General features: G+C 43.1%; 1 protein-coding gene across 4 annotated transcripts; it reads left to right on the forward strand.

Annotated features, from left to right (window-relative positions):
* The first annotated feature begins 1,586 nt into the window (after window positions 1–1,586).
* SLITRK2 (SLIT and NTRK like family member 2) lies at window positions 1,587–9,687 on the forward strand. Of its 4 annotated transcripts, none has more exons than XM_037822242.1 (2): window positions 1,587–1,762; window positions 6,247–9,687. In XM_037822242.1, exon 2 carries the CDS (start codon window positions 6,290–6,292, stop codon window positions 8,822–8,824), a length of 2,535 nt encoding a protein of 844 aa, XP_037678170.1. In that variant the 5' UTR covers window positions 1,587–1,762; window positions 6,247–6,289; the 3' UTR covers window positions 8,825–9,687. The 4 variants fall into 4 exon arrangements, with proteins under 4 accessions (XP_037678170.1, XP_037678169.1, XP_037678168.1 ...); XM_037822241.1 differs by lacking the exon at window positions 1,587–1,762 and adding an exon at window positions 1,885–2,058; XM_037822240.1 differs by lacking the exon at window positions 1,587–1,762 and adding an exon at window positions 4,210–5,758.
* Window positions 9,688–25,652: the final 15,965 nt, after the last annotated feature.

Raw genomic sequence — 25,652 nt, forward strand, 5'->3', positions numbered from 1 at the left:
CCTTTTTTTTCAGTATGGTTGTCTCTCATTATTTCTGTCATCGAATGGCCTCTTAGCTCTGTGTTTTGTGGTTGTTTATAACACCCATTAAACAACTACATGAAGAGGTGACAGGGTCAGAAATGAGCTAAAGACAGAGCAGTAAGAGCATTAGCTGCCCTCAGTTAGTAATAACATGATGTGTCCGGGCTTCTGCTATAGTTTGTAGTAAACAGTGCATTTGATGCTTAACACAAGTAAGGATATTAATAAAGAAGACCAGTGTTTCCCAAAACATAACGGTAAGTAGCCTGCCCATGTACAAACATGAGAACTATGTTATTCGGCAATTGCTTACCTGAATGGCTAGGAAATCTGTTTTGAAAAGGCCTTCTCAAGAATCAAACAACAGTAATGACCCTTAAAACCCAGAGATATGATTAGAAGAGATAATTCTCCGGACTATTACTAGAGTAAACTCTGCATATGTTCATAATATAAGATGATCAGTAATTTGCTTAAAAAAAAAAAAAAACCCAGCATGGTCTCGTTAGAAAACCATTAAGAAAAGCAAGCCAAAAAAAGAAGGGAGGAAGAAGCACAAAAGATTCTCAAGGTTAAGGACAAGAATGAGGTGGAAACCAGCATTGTGGAAATCTGATTTAAACATATAGGAAATAACCTTGAAAACAGGCAAGGGATGCCAGTGCAGATTCATCAGCACAAGAGCTCATTCTGCCCTAATTTTGCATCCCTCCCCTGGAATCCCCTCCTGCTGTGCACCACCCATCCTCGGGATAATCTGAAGAACTGGGAGGGTTTACAGACTCTGTAGGGGTAGGACAAGGACAGGGGGTGATGAGGACTTTAATTAAGGTCGCTGTCCTGCAGGATTGAGGGGAAAAGGTCTCGGTGCCATCAAATGAACTCTACTCCTGGCTTAAATTAATAAAATTGCAACTATATCGCGAATACCCCTGGAGAGCCCATAGAGGAGCTGGTCTTGAGGGGAACTGCAATGCTATCGGCGAAAATCGCACCTCCCTCTAGAATTACACTGACTCTCACCTTCCTTTAATCAAATCACGCACCTGGACTACTAATAAGAGGAAGAAGAAATGAAAAAGGAAATAGAGATTGGCAAAAAAAAAAAAAAAAAAAAAAAAAAAGAAAAGAAAAAGAAACAGAAAAAGAAAAAAAAGAGAAAAGAAAGAAAAAAAGAAAAGAAAAGAAAAAAGTACGCTTCTAGTAGATCCAGGCAACATCGCCAAGAATAAAAGGAATCAATATTAAGACCGGGACTGGAAGGCTGCTAAGGGCTTGCTTTTGTTAACACATTTGCACAAGTCTAGCTCAGCTCTCTATTGTATGGAAATTCCTTGTTTACCGTCCTCGTAGGTGGTCTTTAAATAGCATTCTGCAAACTCCAATGTTAGGGCGCTTACTAGTTAGGGGAGAGAGCGGGTCCCGCTTACTAGTTAGGGGACAGAGCCGGTCCCAGAGGGCCGGCTTTTCCACACGTCCCTAACTTCCACCCAGTGGTCTCGGTCTTCCCTCGGAAACGGTACCAACCCAGTGCCATCCCGGTTTCACTTGACCGAGTCGAAGCTGCAGCCCACGGTGCAAGCTGCAAGGGTTGGGCAGAGTTCCAGGCGAAAGGGGCTGAGAGGCTTGAGCAGCGCTCCGTGGCGCTGGTCCGAGAAATGGAGCAGCGGCTCCTTTGTGGGTTGCTGCACCCCCCTCCAGGGCGCGCCGCGGGGACGTTTGATCTGCGGGGTGATTGGTAAGTGCGGGAGAGGGGCCGCCGTCCCTCCCTCCCTTCCTTCCTCTCCCGCTGTCCTCCCTCCCGCTCTTCTTTCCTCCTCCCTCTCCGCGCGCTCCCTCCTTCCTGCCAGAAGCGCTGCCTGCTGGCGAGCCGTTCCAGTAGGGATCTGCCTGCCCTGGGGGCGCCGCCCGCGCTCCCCGCCGTGCCCACGCTCCCGGGCCGTGCCGCTCCGAGGCTTTGCCGGCTCTCGCCCCTCCTGGGTCACAGATGCTGCGGGCGCCTCCGAGGGAAGATCGGGGCGGCGCGCCCGCTCGGTAAGTTCCGAGCCCTCGGAGACGCCGTGGCGCCGCGGCCCGTGGGCCGCCTGCCCGCTCGGGTGGGCCGCCCTCTACCCGCACCTTCGTCCCGGCTTCCTCGCCCCTGGACCGTCAGCGCGGGCGTGGTCGGGCTCCGCGCGTCGCCCAGCTCGGCGGCCCGCGGTGCCGAGGCCCCGGGATGGGGGCAGCGCGAGTGGCCGTCGCGGCTGGGGGCCTCCGCGCCCGGCACCGGCCGCCCAGAGGCCAGGGGGAGGGAGGAGAGAGCTGCGCTAGCGGCCGGTGTCCCGTTCCCGGCTACTGGGGACACGCCGGGGACCCCTGGGAGCTCGGGAGAACCCTTGGGGAATGGCCGTCGCTGAGGGAGGTGGCCAGGGAGCAGGGAACCCAGGCCTGCGGGACTCCTCGCACTGCCTTCGTGACGCGTCGGGCGGCCGGGATGGAGATGGGCTGCAAGCCCGCGGGCACCCACTGTGCTCTGCGGAAGCCTTGGCGACCCGAGCCAGGTTAGATGCCAGAGTGAGGAGACCCAGTCCCGGTGTATGCCTCCCTCGCCCCCAGCGAGGAGAGGGAGCATTTTCCTTATTTTAGCGTCCGCCTCTGCCTCCCTTCGGCTTCCAGTTCACCCTGAGCCTTTCCACAGCTTTCAAAGCCCGCTCTCCCTAGCGGAGTGCTGCAGCGCTTCTTCCTGAGATGCGGGGCCAAAGGAAACTTACTTAAAGTGCTTATGGGTTTTGAAGCTGATTTGTTCGCAATAACTAGGTTTGGAAAAGCGGCTGGGGAAGGGGAAGCTCAGGGTTCAGGCAGGGGATGGAGGAGTGGTGGGAGGGTCAACAGCCCTGTGTGGGACCGCTAACCGTGGAATGGACACCTGCCCCAGTCCCAGGGTCCTGGGTGTCCCTCCCTTGGGCTAGCTTGTCAGCGCTTTTCCTTGACTTTTACTGTCATGAACCCCAAGATCCCCCAAACCCACACAGCATTTCTCTCTCCATATTTCTCTCTCGCTCTCTTTCTCTCTAATTCCTGGCAAAATAGTCTGTGCCCTCAAGGAGTACTGACAGCTTCAACAGTGTCTTAAAGGAAATCACAGTATTTGAGAACTAAAACGAATATGTGACATTTCATTTTCAAATACAATTTTTAAAACAGAAAGCATTTACATAAAACACCATGACCACTTTTTAAGTTTCGGTAGATAGTTTTTCTCTAATTCAGGTTAAGCAGTAGTGAGCTTTTTGGAGAGCTGTTGGACTGGGACTCAGAATCTCTGGGTCCTGTTTTGAATTTTGAACCCGATTTCTAAGGTCTTGTCCAGCTCTCACACTGGCTTCCACTTCAATGAAATATTAACCTAATTAATAAATGTTTGTTGAATGACTGACTGAATAAACCATGTCTCTCTAGGAACTAGGCACATTTGATATTTGGAAATACACGTAGAAACAAGTGCCCCTTTGCAATGAAAGGAAGCTTAATCGCGCTGGCACTGCATCACTCTACTTGCATCTAATGATGCAACTGCAATAAAGAACAGGCGGCCATCGGCAGGACTGCCCCCCTCCCTCTCTGAGAACCGCTCAGCTCCAGGGTGTCCTTTGGCATAGAAAAGGAAAATCTGAGACCCAAGCCGGAAAAGAACTTAGCTAAAGCCAAGGGAGAATTACAGGGGGGAGAGAGGGATCTTAATGCCTGGTCCAAAGCTCTTCCCAGAAAGAGGAGAGGGAAGAGAGAAAACCAGAGGAAAATGCAGCGAAGACCGCCAGAGCCACAGGTTGCCTTAGTGCCTAAGTTGATAAACCACCTGGAGCCCTTCTTGGGGGAGGAAGGTGCTTGTACAGGCTGAACAATCCTAGAATCTGGGCTTCACAGGGGAGAAGGGGAGAAAAGGGGGCCGTCCATTCTGAGAGAGCTCATTTTGCCTGTGCATTTGTCTCTTCGTCTTGACCAGGCAGTAGGACTCTGTGTTGCCTCTGGCTGCAGCAGGTCTGGGACCGAGGAGGCAGGGAAAGCAAGCTGACATGTTTTGCAGGACAGGCATCTCATTTGGTCTCTGTCAGTTCCTCCTGTTTACTCCCTTTCCTTTTCCTGCTTCCTTTCCCCCATTCCCACCAGAAGCAGCCCCCCCCCCGGCCCTTCCAGACAAAAGCAGGCATTATTCACACCTGGCAAATGGACTCCACACTGGGATAAGATCATTAAGGAGAACCGGGATAATGAAGGGGAAACCCAACACCTGGTCCTTAATAATGCTTTGGAAAGGCTATTTCAATCCAAACGGAAAGTCAGGGCTGAGAAGGCCCATGGAGTCCACCCCCTCCTTTTACAAATGGAGACAGGAAGTTCCAGAGAGAAGTGACAGAGATGGCCACAGCTAGATCAGAATCCAGGTCCCCTGGGTCTTGGGTGCCCTTCAAACCTCTCTTTTCTCTGGAGTCAGCCGTCCTCCGCTGCCAGCCCTGTTCTCCTTCCCTGTCCCTGAAGCCTGAAGGGCTCAGCTGCCCTGGGCTCCCAGTCCCAGCAGAGGCTCAGCCTGGGGGATGTCTTTCTGACACCCACTCCCCTTGGCTTTCCTCCAGGCAAAATTCCAGGCAAAAAGCACACGTTTAAACCTCATTATCTGGCCAATGTATAAACGTCCAGGGAAGAGAGGTTTGTTTCTGTTTATCTCAGCCTATCAGCTAAGGTGAAGCTGGCTTTCAGAGTCCAGTCAAATGCTGGTCACCACCAGAAAGTAATTCTCTAGGCCCTGAAACAAAGCTCTGCATGTAAAGGATACATCATCCCCTAGGAAAACTCCTCACCCTTCTACACAGACACACAGGCAGGCGCGCACACTCCCCACTCTGGCACCGAGAGAAGCTGAGCTAGGAGGCTGACATGCGGGCCCAGGCCTGCAGCGCGCACACGCACATACACAAACACCCTTACTGGAAGGGTCTGGACCCCTGCTTGGGAATTTGGAATGAGATCCTTCTGGACTGGCCAGGTCACTCACTGCTCCCCACGCAGCGTGCAAGTGGGGTGGGGTGGGGGAAGAGATCACCCAGAGGGGCCCGAGGAGACCCGCCGGTGCCAGCCCCTTCGCAGGGGCCCCTCCTCGAGAACCCCTTTCCAGGAGCTTTGCCCGCCGGGTTGGAGGTGGAGGAGTTCAAAATCAACTGACGCAGCCCAGAATTGAGCTTTGCAAAGCCACTCGCCGGGGAGGGGAGCATCTGCCCCTCCCCTTCCCGCCGCGCGCCCTCCGTCCTCTGCCTGCCGCCTCCCCTTGTGACGTCACCCCAGCCCTGTCCCGGGGAGCCTTCAAAGCCTCTCAAATTCAAACTGCCGGGCGCACTGACAGCCGCCGCCACCACCACCACCGGACTGGAAGCGCGCGCGTCGAAGCTCCGCCGTCGCTGTCGCCCACCGCCCAGGCCCGCCAGCCCCCCGACCCACTACGCAATCGCACCCCGGGTCCCCGGCGGGGCAGCTCAGCTTCCCGCCGCTCTAACCCTCCCCTTCCTCTCCTGCCGCCTGCCGGATTTCTCATTTCTGCGCACCCCTCTCCCAATCAAATTCAACCAACCAACCAACAAAAAAGCAGGGCATCCCCCCACCCCCTGGAAGCGGCGTCTTCCTTTACCTTGCTCTCCCTCTCTCTCCGAAGATGCTAAACTCTTGGTGGACTGCAAAGGAGGGGGGTCCTGTCTTCTCCTGATGTGTGAGTACCTCCTACCCCGCGCTTTCTCGTCTCTGCTCTCCCCTCCCCCCTCCCCCGCCGCCAGCCCTCTGATCTTCCCACCCCCTCTTTGCGCAGTTTAAAAAAAAAAAAAGTAAAGCAATTTCTGCAGCGAGCCCAAGGCGGGCGAGCCGCCTGAGAGCTTTTCGAGCTACTCCAGGGGAGGAGGAGATAGGCTGGATTTAGTAGGACAACTCCGTTACTAATGACTCGGCGGCTGGCTGCGACCCGCGGGGAAATCAGGTGCATGCGTGTGGGTGCGGGGACGCGTGGAGGGTGGCGGGGGGTGGGGTGGGGGGGATGAGGCCACCGCTTTGGAAAAAAAACCAAACGCAATGATTTCATCCTGTCGCGTTGCCCACCCCCCATTCTCCCTCCCTCCCACTCCTCCTCCTTGCTTTGCCATTTTAATCGGGCTTCCTTCTCTCTTTCTCCCCCGCATCCTGCTCCCTCCTGCCACCGCCCCCAAGGTTTGCCTGTAGGTACCTGAGCTGAGACCGACGGTGCCTAAAGATGCTGAGCGGCGTTTGGTTCCTCAGTGTGTTAACCGTGGCCGGGGTCTTACAGACAGAGAGTCGCAAAACTGCCAAAGACATTTGCAAGATCCGCTGCCTGTGCGAGGAGAAGGAAAACGTTCTGAATATTAACTGTGAAAACAAAGGATTTACAACTGTCAGCCTGCTCCAGCCCCCCCAGTATCGAATCTATCAACTGTTCCTCAATGGGAACCTCCTGACCAGACTGTACCCGAACGAGTTCGTCAATTACTCCAACGCAGTGACCCTCCACCTGGGTAACAACGGGCTGCAGGAGATCCGCACGGGGGCCTTCAGCGGCCTGAAAACCCTCAAGAGACTGCACCTCAACAACAACAAACTTGAGGTGTTCCGGGAGGACACCTTCCTGGGCCTGGAGAGCCTTGAGTACCTCCAGGCTGACTATAATTACATCAGTGCCATCGAGGCAGGGGCCTTCAGCAAGCTTAACAAGCTTAAAGTACTCATCCTGAATGACAACCTTCTGCTGTCGCTGCCCAGCAATGTGTTCCGCTTTGTCCTGCTGACCCACTTAGACCTGAGGGGCAACAGGCTGAAAGTGATGCCTTTTGCCGGCGTCCTTGAACATATCGGCAGGATCATGGAGATTCAGCTGGAGGAAAACCCGTGGAATTGCACTTGTGATTTACTTCCACTCAAGGCCTGGCTGGACACAATAACAGTTTTCGTGGGGGAGATTGTGTGTGAAACTCCCTTTAGACTGCATGGGAAAGATGTGACCCAACTGACCAGGCAAGACCTCTGTCCCAGAAGAAGCGCCGGAGACCCGGGTCAGAGGGGCGGCCACGCTGACACACAGGTCCAGAGGCTGTCGCCTACAATGAACCCTGCCCTCAACCTGACCCGGGCTCCCAAAGCCAGCCGGCCACCCAAAACGAGAAACCGTCCCACCCCCCGGGTCACTGTGTCTAAGGACAGGCAGAGCTTTGGACCGATCATGGTGTACCAGACCAAGTCCCCTGTGCCCCTTACCTGCCCCAGTAGCTGTGTCTGCACCTCTCAGAGCTCAGACAATGGTCTAAATGTGAACTGCCAAGAGAGGAAGTTCACCAATATCTCTGACTTGCAGCCCAGACCTACCAGTCCAAAGAAACTCTACCTAACAGGGAACTATCTCCAGACTGTCTATAAGAATGACCTCTTAGAATACAGTTCTTTGGATTTGTTGCACTTAGGGAACAATAGAATTGCGGTCATTCAGGAAGGTGCCTTCACAAACCTGACCAGTTTGCGCCGACTTTATCTGAACGGCAATTACCTTGAAGTGCTGTATCCTTCTATGTTTGATGGACTGCAGAGCTTGCAGTATCTCTATTTAGAGTATAATGTCATTAAGGAAATTAAGCCGCTTACCTTTGATGCTTTGATTAACCTACAGCTACTGTTTCTGAATAACAACCTGCTGCGGTCTCTACCTGATAATATATTTGGGGGCACAGCCCTCACCAGGCTGAATCTGAGAAACAACCATTTTTCTTACTTGCCTGTGAAAGGGGTTCTGGATCAGCTTCCGGCTTTTATCCAGATTGATCTGCAAGAGAACCCATGGGACTGCACCTGTGACATCATGGGGCTAAAGGACTGGACAGAACATGCCAATTCCCCTGTCATCATCAATGAGGTGACCTGTGAATCTCCCGCCAAGCATGCAGGGGAAATCCTGAAGTTTCTGGGGAGGGAAGCTATTTGTCCCAACAGTCCAAACTTGGCAGATGGAACCACTCTGTCAATGAATCACAACACAGACACACCCCGGTCACTCAGTGTGTCTCCCAGTTCTCATCCGGAACTACACACTGAAGTTCCACTTTCTGTCTTAATTTTAGGATTGCTAGTTGTCTTTATCTTATCTGTCTGCTTTGGGGCCGGTTTGTTCGTCTTTGTCCTGAAACGCCGCAAGGGAGTGCCAAGTGTCCCCAGGAGTGCCAACAATTTAGATGTAAGTTCCTTCCAATTACAGTATGGGTCTTACAACACCGAGACTCATGATAAAACGGATGGCCACGTCTATAACTATATCCCCCCACCGGTGGGCCAGATGTGCCAAAACCCCATCTACATGCAGAAGGAAGGAGACCCAGTAGCCTATTACCGAAACCTGCAAGAGTTCAGCTATGGCAACCTGGAGAAAAAAGAAGAGCCAGCCCCACTGGCTTATACTATAAGTGCCACTGAGCTGCTAGAAAAGCAGGCCACCCCAAGAGAGCCCGAGCTGCTGTATCAGAATATTGCTGAGCGAGTCAAGGAACTCCCCAGTGCAGGACTAGTCCACTATAAATTTTGTACCTTACCTAAAAGGCAGTTCACCCCTTCATATGAATCTCGACGCCAAAACCAGGACAGAATGAATAAAACCGTTTTATATGGAACTCCCAGGAAATGCTTTGTGGGGCAGTCAAAACCCGACCACCCTTTACTGCAAGCTAAGCCGCAATCAGAACCAGACTACCTCGAAGTTCTGGAAAAAAAAACTGCAATCAGTCAGCTGTGAAGGGAAATCATTTACAACCCTATGGCATCAAAGGATGCTGCTCCAAACTGTCAGAAGCACTGCATTTGCTTGTGTTTGTGTTCTCTTTCCCAGCATTAATGGGGGACTTTGAAAATGTTTGGGGGATAGGATAAAGCAAAGATACTGCTTTTGCCAGTTTTCCTTTAAATTATTTCTCTCTCACTTTCTCCTCCTCCCCCATACCTTTTTTTTTTTCCTTCTTCCTCCTCTCTTAGGAACCATCAGTGAACATGACTGTTTCTGCAATGCATTTTTGTCATGTATTTTATGGTTTGGTTTCTGTTTTTCTTCTTTTCAACCAATGTGGAAATGGAAAGAGGAGATGATAGTGAATGAAGAATAGGCAAACTTTTCAAATGAAAAATAGATATTTAGTGTATTTTGTAGAAGATCTCCAAAGATCTTTTGGGACTATAACTTCTTTTGTAAATAATGATATATGGTATTTCATCTTCAGTTACCTAGTATAGCCACTGGGCATCACTTCTTTGTGTTAAGTGCCTTTGCACTTTAAGTACATTACTTAAATGTTGCTTTTAGCTTTGATAAATTGAACATATTTTAATGTGTTGTATTTTTGAAATTTAAGACACTGTAAAATAGATCAATATGTCAGCTATATTAAATCAAAGTACAGTTTGCTTGAGTTATACAAATCAGCCTGTCATCAAATGATTCTAGTTCTAGGACTTTATAGATTTAACTGTAAAATATTTCCTTTCCTCTGGGTTTGTTTTAAGTGATTTTATTTAAGTCAACTAAGGGGATTTAACAGTGGACTCTAGGTAATAAACTGCCTCAGTCGGGATTAGGAAGTCATTAATAAAATATATTTAACCCAATATCAGAGTGAATTGAACAATTAATGCCCTTCCATAAACCATTATTTTACACTAACATGGTCAGTGTTTTAGATTATTTTCCTAATTAAGAGTACATTACACAACTTGTAATATATTTTTTCTGCATTAAATTAGATATTTTTATATATTTAAATGAAAGAGTCTGTATTTCTAACTTTTTAATTGAAATTAATATTTTTTCTGCCTATGGAAGCATTTTCTATAAACACACACCAGTAGGGGCCGCCACACACCTCATTTAATAAAGACATATGAGCCATTAAATACCTTGAAGGAAGACTTCAAAGGTGGGATTAAAACCTCCCAAGCTAGTTCTCTGCAAATCAAGGCAGCAGAGACAGGTCTATACATTACTTTCTATTTCTTTTAAGTTCAAAGGTTAGACTCAGAATCCTTCTCCATTTTCACATTTAAAGAGAAAGCATCATTTTCCTCTTGAGTTTACTGAAGTGTTAATGGGGTGCTAGTAAATCATGTACTCTTTGTATCTCCAAATCGATTAGTAGTTGCCTAAACCCAGAAAGAAGGCATCTTTTTTCCTCTGCCTTCTTCAGGCATGTGTTACTTGAATTTTTACCTTGTCACCTTGAGCAAGCCTTTCATTTTGGTCTTAGCATTAAAATGATTTTAACTAACCAAGTATACATAACATTTATGAAGCCTTATTAACCTATAAATAATTTTTAGATGCAAACATTGTTGTGTGATTTAAACAAACAGCCCTTCTTTACAACAAAAAATAGTTTTGTTTTGTCTATTGTAAATCCTTATGCAACTGGGATGGTGATCTGCATATAAAGTAGTCCAGCTTTTCAATTCCTTATTAAAGCAATTGATGGCGTCTGAAAGAAGCACAGTTTCCTTTTCATAAATAGGTTACTGCACATAATAATCCTTTATTATCATGTGGAGATTGAAGTGGATCCTGATAACTTACTTTTAAAGCTTTAAAATGACTAATAGTACATTGTCTGCCACTATGAACAATTCATGTGATAGGTTTTCAATTAGAAATTGCTTAAATCCAAATCATTTGGATTAATGATTATAGTGCAAAATAGTTTTTTTAAAACAATAGTAGGTAATTGTGCGTATATAAATTTAAAGGGCATTCAGAACAAAAAATTCCTTTAACAACCTAAGATCTCTGAAAATCATGTTAGTGACAAGCTAACATGTTCATTCTTTGATGAGAGATCATCATTCTTATTTAAATCCCTCAGATCAAAGTTGAAAATAGTGGGCTGAAATGATCTACAAGGAAGTTAATGCACAGAGATTTTACATTTTACAGAAGAGGAGCTAGAGTAAATAATGTTGGTTGAACTTGGAGATAGCTCCTGGAAACCACCTCATCTTTGAGTGAAGAAATTATATATAAGTGAGCTTCCCAAATCTTCTTGTGGCTGCTCTCATTTGGTGCAACAATAAATACAGAATACGGAGGTAGGTGTTTTGGAAAGTAATTATGAAGGCAAATTAGCATCTACAGTCTATTAAGATTGTTTTTAGGTTTAAACTGTATGGCTTAGAACCAATGATTTCGTGATTCCACTTCAGTGTTTGTTCTTACTTTCTTGAAAGTAAAGTTGCTCTATAAAATATTGTTGTCCATAGAAAAATTAATTCATTAATCTTAAAGAAAGATGGCTTAATATTCATCCAGTTACATGATTTTAAAAGGGGCCTCTTGGAAGAACTCAAATGCATAAACTCTCTTAGTTAATAATCATGGTTAAATTCTAGATCCTTCTGTTTCTTAGATTTGTGCTTTATTTGCATTAGGTTTTAAGATGAGATTGTTTGAATGTTGTCCAGACTATTTCATTTAAAAGCATAATACACCATATACTTTTTGAAACTTTGTTTTCTACTGAAATCACAAACACATTTTAAGTTTTATTAACTTACTATCATCCTATCATCCTCACTGACAATACTCTTTTTTCCTTTATCCACTCAAGTGATTTAAAACATACTGTATTTTGGGATTTTTTATTTTATCTCTTACAGCTGGATTTTGCTATTGCACTTTTATTTCACATGCAGCTTGTAATGGGTATGAGCTTCAACACAGCAAATTGTTCCAGGCAACAGAACGTGGTCTCCCTGGGCCCAGCCTGGAACAGATCTCTAAGTCTGGCCCTACAAATGGCAACTGGTAATTCCCTTTGATCCCAGTTCTTAATTTGTTGCTTTCACTGTTTCTGAGTATACCTGTGGCTAAATTTGTGTTGAGACACTCAAAAGTACCACTTCTCGGTCTATACACAATTGCCAAGAGTCTAATTTGGTTCTGGACTTCAGTCAACCTCTGTGCCTTGTTAGTCCCCTCCAGCAGTTCCTTGGTGAATAAGGAAATGGCCCTTCAAATTCCTCTGCTTTGCCCTCTGACCTTTAAGGTGACATAATGTTTCTAAATATTTCCATGTCATCAAGGGCTCAAAATTTTAGGGATTTTACAAAGAGTATGTAAGGAACAAGAGAGAGGTTCTATGAGTTTTCAGACTCTGGAAATTTACTTTGTACACATTCCAGAAACATACTGAATTGGATGCTAGAGTGAAGAAGGCCTTCCAGACAATTCTCCTGATCCATTCATTTCTTCATTCATTCATTCGATAAATATTTATTGCATGCTTGCCTCCTAGGCGCCAGGCTCTGTACTGTGGGCTGAGGGGCATAGAGATGCCATAGATCGACCTCGAGGAGCTTAATGTTAATAAAGGTGAACCTTACCTGAATGACATTTACCTAAACATTGGGAACTGAAATGCAGGTGGTTGCATTTTTAAAGGTGATTATGTGCAGTAAAGTATAAAACTGATGTATCATAAATAGGCTAGTGACAGTGTAACAACCATTAACATCTCTTTAGAGTTACACAGCAAAAAGGGGGGAAAACACAAAAAAATTCACAAAAATAAAGCAAATTTCTGCAGAATAGGGCCCAATATTATGGCCTGAAGACAGCTATATCCATGTGCTACCTAAAGACTACATTGTAAAGATGAGTACTGAGATTGTAAATACAAAATCACAAAAATGTACTTAAATTCTCTGGAATATCCATGTTTTAGAGGCAATATTTACTTTATATTTAAGTGACTTAAAAAGTAATATTTTGGTTTAAGTGTCTTTTGCCAATAAAATATGACACCTCCATACTGAGAGAGAAAATTAAGTACTGTATATAGGTGTACTTTGCTTCTCACAATGGTTGTGCAAAAAGTTACACGTTAGTTGAAGTTTTGTAAACCAAATTGTATTTTAAATGCATTAGGGGAGCTGCTATGTAGAGGAAACTTGTGAATCCTTTTATAAATCAGAAAGCCATTTTATAATGCAAATAATCACTCTAATTTACCTGTTTTGTATGTTTGAATTTTCAGTATCAACTTTGCTTAAAACAGAGCCCACCTGCATAAGTGTGTGGGGTTTTTGTTTTTTGTTTCTTTGCCAGTGCTGCTTGTGCTACCAGTTTCTCAGTTGCTAAGGGCTTATACTTGAAAGTCTGCTGCAGTTTTCTGTGAATTGAACTGTCGAGCAATTCTGTGATGGCACAGTAGCATTCCTGAATGGTGTGGGTAGCCAACCCACTTCAACTCAATTGAACACAGGACTCTTCTGCTCAGCAGCGTCTCCTCTTCCAGATGTGGCCATGTTTCACATTCTATAAAGTGCTTAGAGGCACAGGTTTTATAGTAAATATATGTTATTATGTAAACGTTTTGAATTGCATGTGTGTGGGAATTTTTTAGAAGTATTTTAGCTTGAAAGTACTTGTACAAATACTGTTAGATTTACTTGCAAATAATTGTTCTCAAGTTACTGGAATAAATGGCAAATGAAACAAGCTCTCGTGTAAATAGATTTCTGTGCCAAATAGGGACATTGTTTCAAAAAATAAATGTCATATTTTGAGCTGTTAATAGGCAAAATGAAATATTGGAAACGTGATAAAATGATGTGTTTTATGGGATAAACGGTTTGCAAAACTGTTATTTTATGCTTCAGTTAGCTTATAGCAATAAACATTCACTAAAAAAGGGAAATTTTAATTAGAAAAAATTCTTTAGACTCTATAGAGAAATGAATGACAAAATGTTACTAAAACCATCCGCATTGCCTCAACATATACTTACTGTTCAGATCCTTACAGATTAAGGTCTGAGACAACTTTATTATTTATATGATTGTGATTCACATGTTTAGGGTAAATGAACTTTTAAAAACATATATTGATACTTTTCCATGAAAGTCCATTCGTATCAGACTTAAAAGTAAAAACAATAAAAACAATTCAAATAGAGATGCCTGCCTAGGAATTGAAAGAAAGTCTACTAATAACGCACTCCACCCTCCCCACCCCATTCCACACACCCACACCCATGGCCAACTGTTTTTTTTTTTTTATTTTAAAATTCTGTCTAATGTGATGAGTGAACTAATAAATGTATATGTCATAAAATAATAACAGCCAGACTGACACAACATCCAAGGAGTACAAACGACAAATTCATGAATGGAGATGCTATCACTACATTTCTAAAGACTAAAGTAAAAACCTTAGAACAATGAGAGAGAGGGAGATGCATGTGTTGTCACGATTATGGCAAAGTGACTGACCAGTTTGGTTAATGATGTTACTTACATTTGGTTGGAGATCAGATTATATCTCCCAGGTTGGCTCCATTCCTGTGGTGTAAATGAAGGTTGAAAACATTTATCCTCTCTTGAGATAATTACTTTGTCATGCATAAAACATTCCGTATATTATTGTATATTCTTGTTTATTTATAGTGTGGCTGCAACTATTGGAATAGCCTCATTTTAAGGTGTCTTCTTGAAAGATGAGAGTTGGTGCTAGATATACCAGATCATTTGATCCTTTTAAAAGATCATTTGGAATCAAATGTGAATAGAAATAATCTACATCACTCCATTCCGAGCACATGTAATACAAAACATCACCAATTCCATAATGTGACTGTTGATACTGGAAAAAGAACTTCAAAATGGATTTTGTTATTCCTGGTTGGGAACTGAAAATGCACCTGATCTATTGCCCTGGGCAACTGCTTTGTAATTAGGTGCACATCATTTTTTTTCACTAATTTTAATTTTAAAATTGTATTTTGGTTGCTATTTTCAACTCTGACCCTATAAGTCAACTTTTGAGTTAGTTATCTGTCAGATCCAATTACCTGGTATTTTTGGAGATATTTGAATTTGGCGGAATGTTGACAATAACCTTAAGTTTAAGGTAACTTCCGGCTCACAAAGTAGCTGTTGGACAGATAGGATAGGTGAACAGACTCTACTCTGGGTAATCCTTGGTTGTCTCTACCTTTAGTTCCTTTTAATCTTCATATGGTTAACACCTGACATAGTGTTTGGAACATAGTAACTCTGATAAATATTTGTTAAATGAATGAATGCATGAGACTGACTGCCGTAGGAACACTGAAAAAAGGGTTGAAAAGTGAAAGATTTAAGTTCAAAGCATAATTACAGTGGATTCTCAGCTGGCTTGTTCCAGGAAGTCTTAAACAAATATTTAATTGGAACATTTTCAGAACACAAAGACACCCCATGAGGATGGCAGAGAAGTCGTGGTCACAGAGCCTATGTCCAAAGTTTATTACATGCAGGCAGGCCTGATTTTAAATGATACTTGGGTCTGTCCACGGAACCCAATGATCTCATTCTAGGGTTAAAAGTAGCTTTACTGCTGTGCTGTGAGATTGCCTCGTTATTGGCTTTCGAAATTGGGAAATTCTGAGTTGAGAGAAAATGCGCTCTCTGACAAGCTTGAATAATGGCTTCTTCCAGAGCTTATCATTTGATTCTTCCTATGGCTCTGTACTTTTGATTGGTTTGTTTCTAAGTCTTCCAGATGGCAGAGAACTGCTTTAGGTTCAAGAGCATATTAAATAATGTTTCTTTCAGAACAAGGTTATTTCATAAAGTCTGATTTACACAACAAGAAGAACGTACAGGTAGTGTTTCGTAGTGAAAAGAGTCCTAGGACCTGGGGTTCTGAACTCAGTGCAGCTATAAAGCTGTGAGGACAAGTCAAAGCTTTCATTGGACCTCAGTCTCCCCATCTGGGAACAGTGTTGTATTGGGGATGAACTCAACGGGCACGCCCAACTTGGAACTCTATGATTCTAGGCTACTTTGAGAGTAGCTGCTACATACAAAACAAAGTAGGGCATTGAGACAATTATTCAGGTGACTCAAGCCTGAAAAACTCCTAACACTTCTTTTGTTTTTCTAATTTAGACATAGCACTACTTTAATTTTATTTCTACAGATTTCAAATGCACCATCTGTCTGGGGTTAATGGCTCTTCCTAAACTCTACTTAGAAAAAAAAATAACTTTTAAATCATTTTCTTTGTAAATCAAAGCATTCTAATGCTTTTTCTTTTTTCTTTTTTTTTTTTTTTTTGGTGTGAGGAGGTAATCATTTTTTCATTTATCTGTTTTGTGAGGGAGTTATCTTTTGTGTTGATGACATTGGTTATCCTGCATAATTGGGCAAACTAAACTGTGAACCTGGCTAGGAAGACCACATCATCACATTTCAGGGCAAATTTCTCATTTAGTTGTTCATCTCCCCACCCTTTTAGTCAACACTGCTAAGTTTCTTATCATCAGGGAAACTAAGGGACCCTTGGACAACTCAGCTGAGTTTCAGAAATTCAATGATTCATTCCGATGAGCAAGGCTCTTAGCTGACAAATGTTTGGCCTCATCCTGATCATAAACTTCATCCATAGTTTTGTTTCTGGACCAATGTGTCTCTATCTGGCCAAATAGATTTTAACTGGAAACAGACAAAATTAAAGCTCTCAACCTTGTAACATTCAGCAACATAGTATTTTGCAACAATGGAAAAGAGGAAAAAACATTCATTCAGAAAGCTCTTCTGCTTTCTAGATGTTTCTGAGGGGCTTATTAAAAGTATTAGTGAATGAAAGGAAATCCAGGAGCAAACTATATTTTATTTACTAAGTCAATCTCTAAAAAAGAAATACATTTTAAGCAATAATCTGGGTAATTGAGGAAGGACTGCTTTTACCTGCATTATTCAGATTTTGTATTGTGCAAATTCATCAGAAAGTTGTTTGAATCTCCTAGGCAGACAGCTCAAATGTTCTGAAATTTTAAAAATAAGCCAATTCTGCTCTTACTCAGAGACCTAAATGGGAGAGAGGATCTGCCTGGGTTGATGCAGTTTGTTGTTTTTCAATAGGGCTTTCTGAATTTCTCTCTGGAACAATATCAAATTTCCAAGGATGATATTTGTACAAAGATAAGGTAAAGTGTTAGGAAGAGAGGGGTAAATATATATTTTCTCAAATGATTGATTAGGAGAGGGCCAGGAAATGGGGAGTTTCACATACTTTTCTTGCCTTGCCTCTAAAAGAGAAAGCTTTTGCAAGCCTTGATCCCTGGTCAAATGTTTCCTCCATGTGAGGGAGACTGAATTTTATGAATTTTAAGGGTTCAGTTTAGTTTTGTTCTTAAATCACACTGAGTCCTTCTGAGAACAATGGGAGGACCATTTAATAGAGGACAAGAAGATTTGGCCTCTGTGCCTCTGCTAACTTGCTGTGTGACATTGGACAAGGTCCTTCACTTCTCTGAAACTGTTTCCTCATCTGAAGATGAAAGCAGTTAGACTTAGCCTTCCCACTCAAGAAAGCAACTGAATAAAAATGAGCATATTATAGGGGGGAAACCTGGAATCAACTTTAATTCATAAAAAAAGAGTAAATCATTCTCAAACTTGACATGTTAACTAATATTAATAACAAGCTATTTTCAACAAACCTCACACCTGTTTTGTGACATACCAGTGAAAACATTTGGACTAGAATTTCTAATGTTCCTTTCGGCTTTAAAAAACACGTCTTATGATCTTCTTTCCTTCATCTTTATTTCAGCTGTTAAAAATTATAATTGTATAAATCCATTTACACAAAGTGTATGAGTAATTTCTGGTAGTCCTTATGTGGCAACAGATTGTCTCTAAAAATACGATTTATGGAGTGCTCACTGTGTGCTGAACACTCGAGCAGATGCTATGCACATCTAAAACAAATCCACAAGTGTTTCCTGAAGACAGTGTGTGCCCAGCATGGAGGGATATGGAAAAATCGCCAGCCACCACTGTCTCTGCCTCAAGGAACTCCAGTATGTTGGGGAGACAGAACACACCCTCGAAAGAAGACATGGTGCTTGTCCCCAGGGAAATTATATCCCTCATCCTTGAAAGGATTAGGGGAAGTTGGAGTCAGGAAAGAAAAGGTAGACTGAAATTATCATAGAAGACTGCTTGAAGCAGGGGGTTGGTTATAAGAAGAGAAAGGTGACGCCACCAGGACAGAATTTCAGGCTCACCCAAGATGAATGTGGGCCATCTGGGTCTTAGGTCTATGCAGGGCCGGCTTCATGGGTGGGTGTGCAACCTGTGTAGTCACACAAGGCCCACTCTTTGAAGTGTCCCACACTTGGTTCAATGCTCTGCTGCCACCAACATGCAATTCTTAGTAACTTTTGAAAAGGGGTCCTACAGTTGCATTTTGCACTGGGCTTCACAAATGTCATAGCACACTGTCCACAAACTGCATCTGTGACACCAGTGACTCGGTTAATTTACCACAAATTCCTCTTGCCCAAGGCATATGTCTTTCAATGAGGACCATGGCTTTATGAATGTCCTGCAACCTCTTGTTTTTTTTCTATGTCTCTGTTATCACATTGCCCTTTTCTATAAGGTTTCACACTAAATGGAAGTGGGGATATTGCTCCTTTAAAAATGTTTTTATTTATATTCTACACAACTTTTTAGCCCATCATTCAGAAGGTGAGTGTGTGTGTTTAACAAAAGTAAAAAACATCCAGTGCTAAAGCAGTCACAGTGGGGGGATGCAGTGTTTCTGTTTTCTACACAGCCTGTTGTTATCCCAACTGTGTACTGCTTGTGAGAGTAGCTGGATGAATGTTGCAAAGTGAGAAGAGCAATTTGTTTTTTTGTAGGGCAGGTAACAAAAGCTGTGTGTGTGTGTGTGTGTGGGTGCTTTGTATGATTTGGATAAGCAATGTAGGAAAGGAAATGCATACTTCTTAAAACTCTCCATTTACCTTTGTCAACCAAATTCCAGCAGACACAGATTTCATTCATCAGAACATCCTTAAGAAGAAAGGAAAATGAAGGGAGCAATATTTTCTCCAATTAAGAATATTAAGAAAGAAGCCTTTTGAGGGGAAGAGAACTTGGAAAAGTTGATACAGTCAGGGCAGGGGTGGAAATGATGAAATCCTGATTCACAGGATCCGGATATTTCAATTATATTTTATTGCTTCATTTTAATTGCAATTGTTTCAAAAGCCTTTGAGGATTTCCATTAAATGGAACCCAGAGAAGTTTTCAGTTATTCATAGAAAAACTCTTTAAATAGCAAATGAGAAAAGTCATTTGCATCATGACAGCCTTGTACAAGCAAAAACTCCCTGGCGCCATACAAAGATTTCTATCAAGATTTATGGGGCACGTAGGAGGAGCTCACAGGCAAACCTCCCAGCTGCCTTTGAAGCGGGGATCATTCAGAACCCTGAGACTCTGGACCACTTATCGGACTTCTGTTTACATCTGCCCCACAAACACGGGTCTAACTTAGAACGCACTCGAGCAAGCGTTAGGGACAACATTGTCTTTGACGTATTTGGTCTTGCTGAACTGAAAACACATCAGTTATTGAAGGGCTATGCAGGCAAGGGTGGCTTAGCAAGTTCAGACTGTATGTTGGGCTCAACGCTTAGGGCTTACATTCATTTTTCAAAAATAAAAGCACTCAGCACATTGCACATTGATTCCTTAGCCCTGACAAAATCCCGAGAGTGCCAAATAGTGCAGAGGCCCCAAGGAGAGGCGTGATCTGCTATTGGCTGGCTGCCTCCCTTCCTCAAGCACCGGGAAGGGTAGACCCCCCACAGCAGAAGCCTCCCCCATGGAGCCCCGGGACTGGTCAGATGGTTACAGATAAAGCAAACTTTGCTCTGCAACTGCTGAAAGTTGCTGAATGACAGTAAAGAACTAGCTTGTGATTTACAAAACTTCCAGCATTATTTTGTTTTTGGTTTTGTTTTTTTCCTGGCTAATAACCTTAATGTTATTGAATTCCATTCATGATTGCTATAAAAAATCAGATCAAGTAAAGACTGTGAAAATAAGCTTTAAGAGTTGACTTGGTAAATAAATACACAGTCTCTTGCTTAATTCTTAAATTGACAAATCAAGAATATTTTACATATATTTTTGGTTATTCCTATAACTGGTAGATTAAATGCTACTGTGTGTGTGTCTGCATGTGAAAGTCTTTATTTCAGACCTAAATGACTTTCTAAACGTAGCATCTCTTAAATTGCCAATGGCTTTTTTTTTTCTATGAGTGGTAAAGGCATTCAAGTCTCTGGGAATCTTTCATCTACATTGGACAAAAATGGTCTAAGACCACTTGTGATGTAAAAATGTAGGATTCTATGGATTACTCAAAAATTGTTCCATGGGTCAAATTATACTAAAGCAAACATGTGAATTAAAGTTTGGATGAAGAAATTTCCACAGGTTTGTAAACTGAACAAATCATTTTTGTCCACAGCCACCAATTTAGTTTTCAAAGCATGCTACCATGAGATATTTGTAAATCTCACCTGCTTTTCATAAAATTATGAAAATGAAGCACACTTAATCTGAAAATGTTTTCTTTTTCACTTTTTAAAGGAGACCAAATGACTGGTTACAAGTCTGGATGAAAGACTTTGATGTTTTTTTTTCATATGGTAAATGCTGGCTAGGGCAGGTGGGGGAGGGGGGTTGAAATATGGGTTATCACCTTATTGTTCCCAGGGATAAAGAACTTTTCACTCCTAGCTATTATGCAACAAACTGTTTTTCATTCATAATGTTTTCCGGAGTGTAACTTCTGTCTTTGAAAGGTTTAAGCTAATGCCCACACATGCCTACTTAAAAATACTTTCCCATTTATTACAATTCCTTTTCCCAGACTGCTGGTACACTTAAGAGGCCTCATTATACTATATGGAAATAAAGATTCCCAAATGGAAAAGGACTGTTTTGAATGCTGACTAATGTCCATAGCAAGGGAAAATAATGACCCCATTAACTCATCCATTCATTCATTCATTCATGTAACAAACATTTATTAAACACTATGCAAAACTCTGGCTCTAATCCTCAAGGAGTTCACAGTGAAGTGGTGCAGAAAGTCATGCACAAAATGAATGCTAATCTGGAGTTGTGAACGCCATGATAGAAGGATACACAGACTGTGCTGAGAATTGAGAGGAGGTAGCCACTAACTCGGTCTGGGTCGGAAGACCTAGCAGAAGCTACACTTGAGCTGGACCTAGAGGGGCGACTGGAATTGCGGAAGGTGGAAAACGGAACAGCTGCAGATTCAAGGGCACAGACCTGTGCAAGTGCATAGCATGCTTGGATCACAGTGAGATCTGATGCAATTACAGGATAGGGCCCAAGGGAGAGGGGCCAGAATGAGACCGATGAGGTAGGCTGCAGTCAAATCACGAAGGACCTCAAAGACCATGCCAAGGAGATTGAAAGCAATATGGGTTTGAGCAGAGTAGTAGCAATCCGTATCTAGAAAACTCATTTTGGTGCCTTGGATTATGAATTGGGATGGCAGTGGGTGTGGGAAGAACAATTTGAAAGTCAGAACAAAAGTTGGAGAGGCCGGAACTCAGATTATGGATGTCCTAATAAGGAAGGAAGGTTAGGAATTACAGGACCTATTTGTTAGTTGTCTTTGCAGGATGAGAAAAAGGGAGGGATCAAATCCCTCCAGAATCTTGTATATTTCTATTTACGGGATGCTCACATAGTTTTAATTAAAGCTTTTTATAACCATCAAAGTCTCGGCATAAAAAGCATTTACTAAGCTATGTCCCACTTTGTGTGGTATTCCAAAGTACCTATGAGAAGCACAGATACTTTTACTTCTTCATATGAACTGAAAGCTTTTGTAGATAAATGCAGGATGTCTTGCTTCAAAGAAATGGGTATACTTCCAAAAGAAACATCCACCAATGCCCTAATCAATGAATGTACTAACTGTTCCTCCATAGCATGAACATTAGCTGGTATCTATTCTTTAGAAAGATGTCTAGGCAATAAATAACTGCATATAATCTCTAGTAAATGCATATAATCTCTATTAGAATATGGAAACCTCATAATGTGAATTTATTGTAAACCTGAGATTATTTTTAAATGGAAGGTCAATATCTTTTGGAGGTCAACCATGTCTTCCACAGAGCAATAGTTGGAAAGCATTCAAATGAGAATTATGATTTACTTGGAACTTCACATTTGATTCTTTCTCAATTTTGCTACTTCAAAGAGCTTGTGCATTTTATATTGAAAGGAGCTACCTAAAACCTATAGGTCTACTATGGCTGCTTTTTTAAATGATTTATATAATTTATTCTTTATGCTTCTGAACCACTGCTCAAGTCCCTCCACCGTGCATGGTCCTGCATGGACAAGGTAGACCAGGTGTTGGCTCTTAGAATGGTCAGGGGCTGTAGGAAAACACCGCCTAGAAATATGATCTTCTCATTTTGGTTTGAGATCACAGTTACATAGCTCTCCAAAGAACTGGTGCTGCGATCATTCATTCATTCAACTGATACTTACTGGGCACCTACTATATGCCGGGTACTCTGCCTGGTGCTGAGCACTCAGTGGTAAATGAAGCAGACAAGGTTTTCGTTGCCTAATAAGCACTTGCAGTACAATATGCATTGATGTGTAAGAAGGAGAAAGAGAGCATGAAAGACAGAGAGCAGTGAAAATACACTTATCGCAATTTTCCCTAATATAATCACTCTCTCTCAGTCATCTGTGAAAGGAAACAGTGAAGAATGAGACGGGAAGAGGGGAAAGAAATAGGAAAATTGCACCTTCTCCGTGAAGCCTTCTCTGATTCTTCCAAATGGAAGCAAATCCTTAATAAGTACAGTTCTCAATTCTGGACCATTTCTTCCACAATTTATCAGCAAGTCTTTCTTGACTCTAAAAAAAAAGAAGAAAGTCTTACAGAATAACAAGTCATTCCTATTTGTATTTTTACATAAATCAGGGAAGAACTTTAAGATTGGTGCTTCCAAATGCTCTTATAAACCGGATTTAGTAAAACACTTGTGTAAGGACTGAAAAAAAGATGAGGCCCAGAACCTGTTCATGTTTCTTTTTCTTCACCTTTGCCTTCCGTGTAATCAGCTTCATCCTGTAGTAGGCTATAAAGATGCTGATTACATACAAGTCACAGGGTAATTTACCCTTTTGACCTTCCTTGAGCTCTTGTAAATCTCTCCACGGCTGGGAGGCTGGGGTTTTGTTCTCCCCTCAGCACAAAGCGCTGTTGCTTTATAAGCAGCCTCACACCACACCAGGGCAGAAAAGAAACAATGACAACTTGTGTGTGAGGCTGGTTGGGGGAGGGGTGCAGTGACCTTGGCCTTGCTGAGAATGTGGGGGAAGAGGAACATTTCCTGTTTTCCCCGTGTTAGCAGCCCTCATCATGCTAAAAGCAACACTGGCGACAAATTGGAACGTAGTTATCAGTGTAAAATGAGGAGGTTGGACTAGTTGATCTCAAAGGCTCCCCTCCGGCTCTCACGTTCCAGGATTCTAAATATGTCTAAGCATGATAACTTGAAGAGAAAATTGAATAGGGGGATGAATTAGGCTTATGTGTGAGAAGTGCCCTCGTGTATACAGCCATTCACAAATCACAGCTCTAGACAGCCTCTCCTGAACCCAGATGTTGAATGGGCAAGGCTCCGTTTAAATTGTGTTTAAATAAACACCGCGGAGCCTGCTAACGGGAGGGTTTTCTCATCTCTGGTAGAAGGCAAATAGGAAAATAATTTGTTTTGGTAAGCCTGGGAGCCTTTCACTCCTGTAGTCATATGACTGTTTACAAAACTCCCAATATTCAAGATGGGAGGGGGTTCTGGACAGGTTTTCTGAAGTCTTCGTGGTCAAGTGATAACTGCTTTTTTCCTGGTTTCTGCTTAGGATGCTGTTAGATAACATTCCTTCACTTTGTTTTCTGTGGTTAGCCAGCATAATTGTAATTGCTCCCATGATTTCTGTCATTTCTCTGCCTGCCTTCATCTTAACATGCAAAGGAGAGTTCTCTTTCCTTGATCCATTCTTGCGGAACTTTGACTGTCAAGCAAATATCTTGAGCAACTCGGTGTGTTTCATTCCTTTCATTGGTTCACTATGGACGTAGGCCTATCTTAATACAAGTAATAATAGCAAACAACTAAATAGCACTTATTTTGTGCCCATACGTTACTCCAAGGGCTTTGCATGTATTTATTCATGCCATGTCCACAACCACCTGATGAGTGAGTGTGCATGTGCATGTGCCTGGGCATGATCGTGGGTGTTTTCCCTTGCACTGGTTTGTATTTGTAGAGGTTCATAGTGTCCTGTGTTTTATTTTTAGTTTGGGGTTCTGAGAAAAGGAAGGAGAAATTCCCTTCATTGGTTCATTTCTCTCCTCTCTTATGATGGCCTTCAGCCCTGGCCTGGCAGCCTTTTACACCCAAGAAATGTTTTGGCAGTGCCAAGAGCCCAAGCAGCCGTGCTGCTGGGAGCAGGAGTGGCAGCAAGCACCATGTGCTCTTCAGAGTGCTAGTTCCTAATGATGTGCAAGATCCAGCGGGTTCTGGCTGGCACTGAGCTTTGGCTGTTCCCATTTTCAACTCTTTAGAGAGATGGACGAGCGAGGGCGACACTCATTTTAAAGGATACCTGGAGAGTTGTCCTTTCCCCAGTGCCTGAAAACAGCTTCTCCTTGAGAGCCTGGCTGCAGCTGAGGTATTTCCCCCAGAGAGGGAAGTTGGCAATGCAGTGATGCAGCCCTTCGAGGCGGCAGTAGCAGAATACAGCTATTGTGCGATTCTGGAAATATACACCAAGTCTCTCAGTTTCCTGGGAAGGGTTTTTGGGTAACATGATAGCACGCTTGCTATGGTCTTAACGAGCACATGTGAAAAGCACTGAATCCATGCAACATTATCTATAAAAGCCCACGAGCTCGATGACGTTTGAAATCTGTAGACATAATATCTAAAGCAGCCCTGAACAGTCACAAGGAAAGTGAGAAGAAATTCAACATTATGTTATGAGACATCAGTGGTCTCGTATCTGTTTGGGCTTTAGTGAGGGCTTTGGAAGATCCATCTGACTCTCGAATTTACTCTGGAGCATGAAGGCCTAGTCCTTCTGCTGGGAAATCACATGAAACGATAGTGGCTGTTTGTGCTAATGAGTTATTTTAATGATTGTAACTCCATCTCCCCATGTTCCCTCCCCGAGCAAGAATGACTTCTGGTGATATGGCAGACCTCATGTATGCCACTGCTTCCCAAAGTCAACAATGCAGCCTCAACTACTCATACTGCAAGATTTGGTCTTTGTTTGGGTAAGGGTGCCTGTGGAACTGCTGTGTGTGGTCATGTTTTTATTCTAAAAAACTTCTCATTCAGAGGTTACTGAACTTTGCTGGTAAATCACACTGGAAAGGGAAGCTGGCATGCAAGTGGTAGCATCTTGCAGGCAGCATTGTGACATTTACTTTTCCCTCACAGTACTCATAAAAATCCCGAGATTAAATTTGGTTTGCCTTTTATTTCTTCTGACACCCTACACTGGCTTTTCCTTGCAGAGATTTGTTATGAGCATGTTGGATGTGGGAATGGGCTGCTAACAGATGAAGTAAAAATACTTCCATTACTCTTCCTACCCCCTCAGAGAAGAAAGATGAAAATACTTGCAGGCCAGGGCTCAAATCTACACAGTCTTTCAACTGG

Source organism: Choloepus didactylus, chromosome X, assembly GCF_015220235.1.
Source record: "Choloepus didactylus isolate mChoDid1 chromosome X, mChoDid1.pri, whole genome shotgun sequence".
NCBI lineage: Eukaryota > Metazoa > Chordata > Mammalia > Pilosa > Megalonychidae > Choloepus > Choloepus didactylus.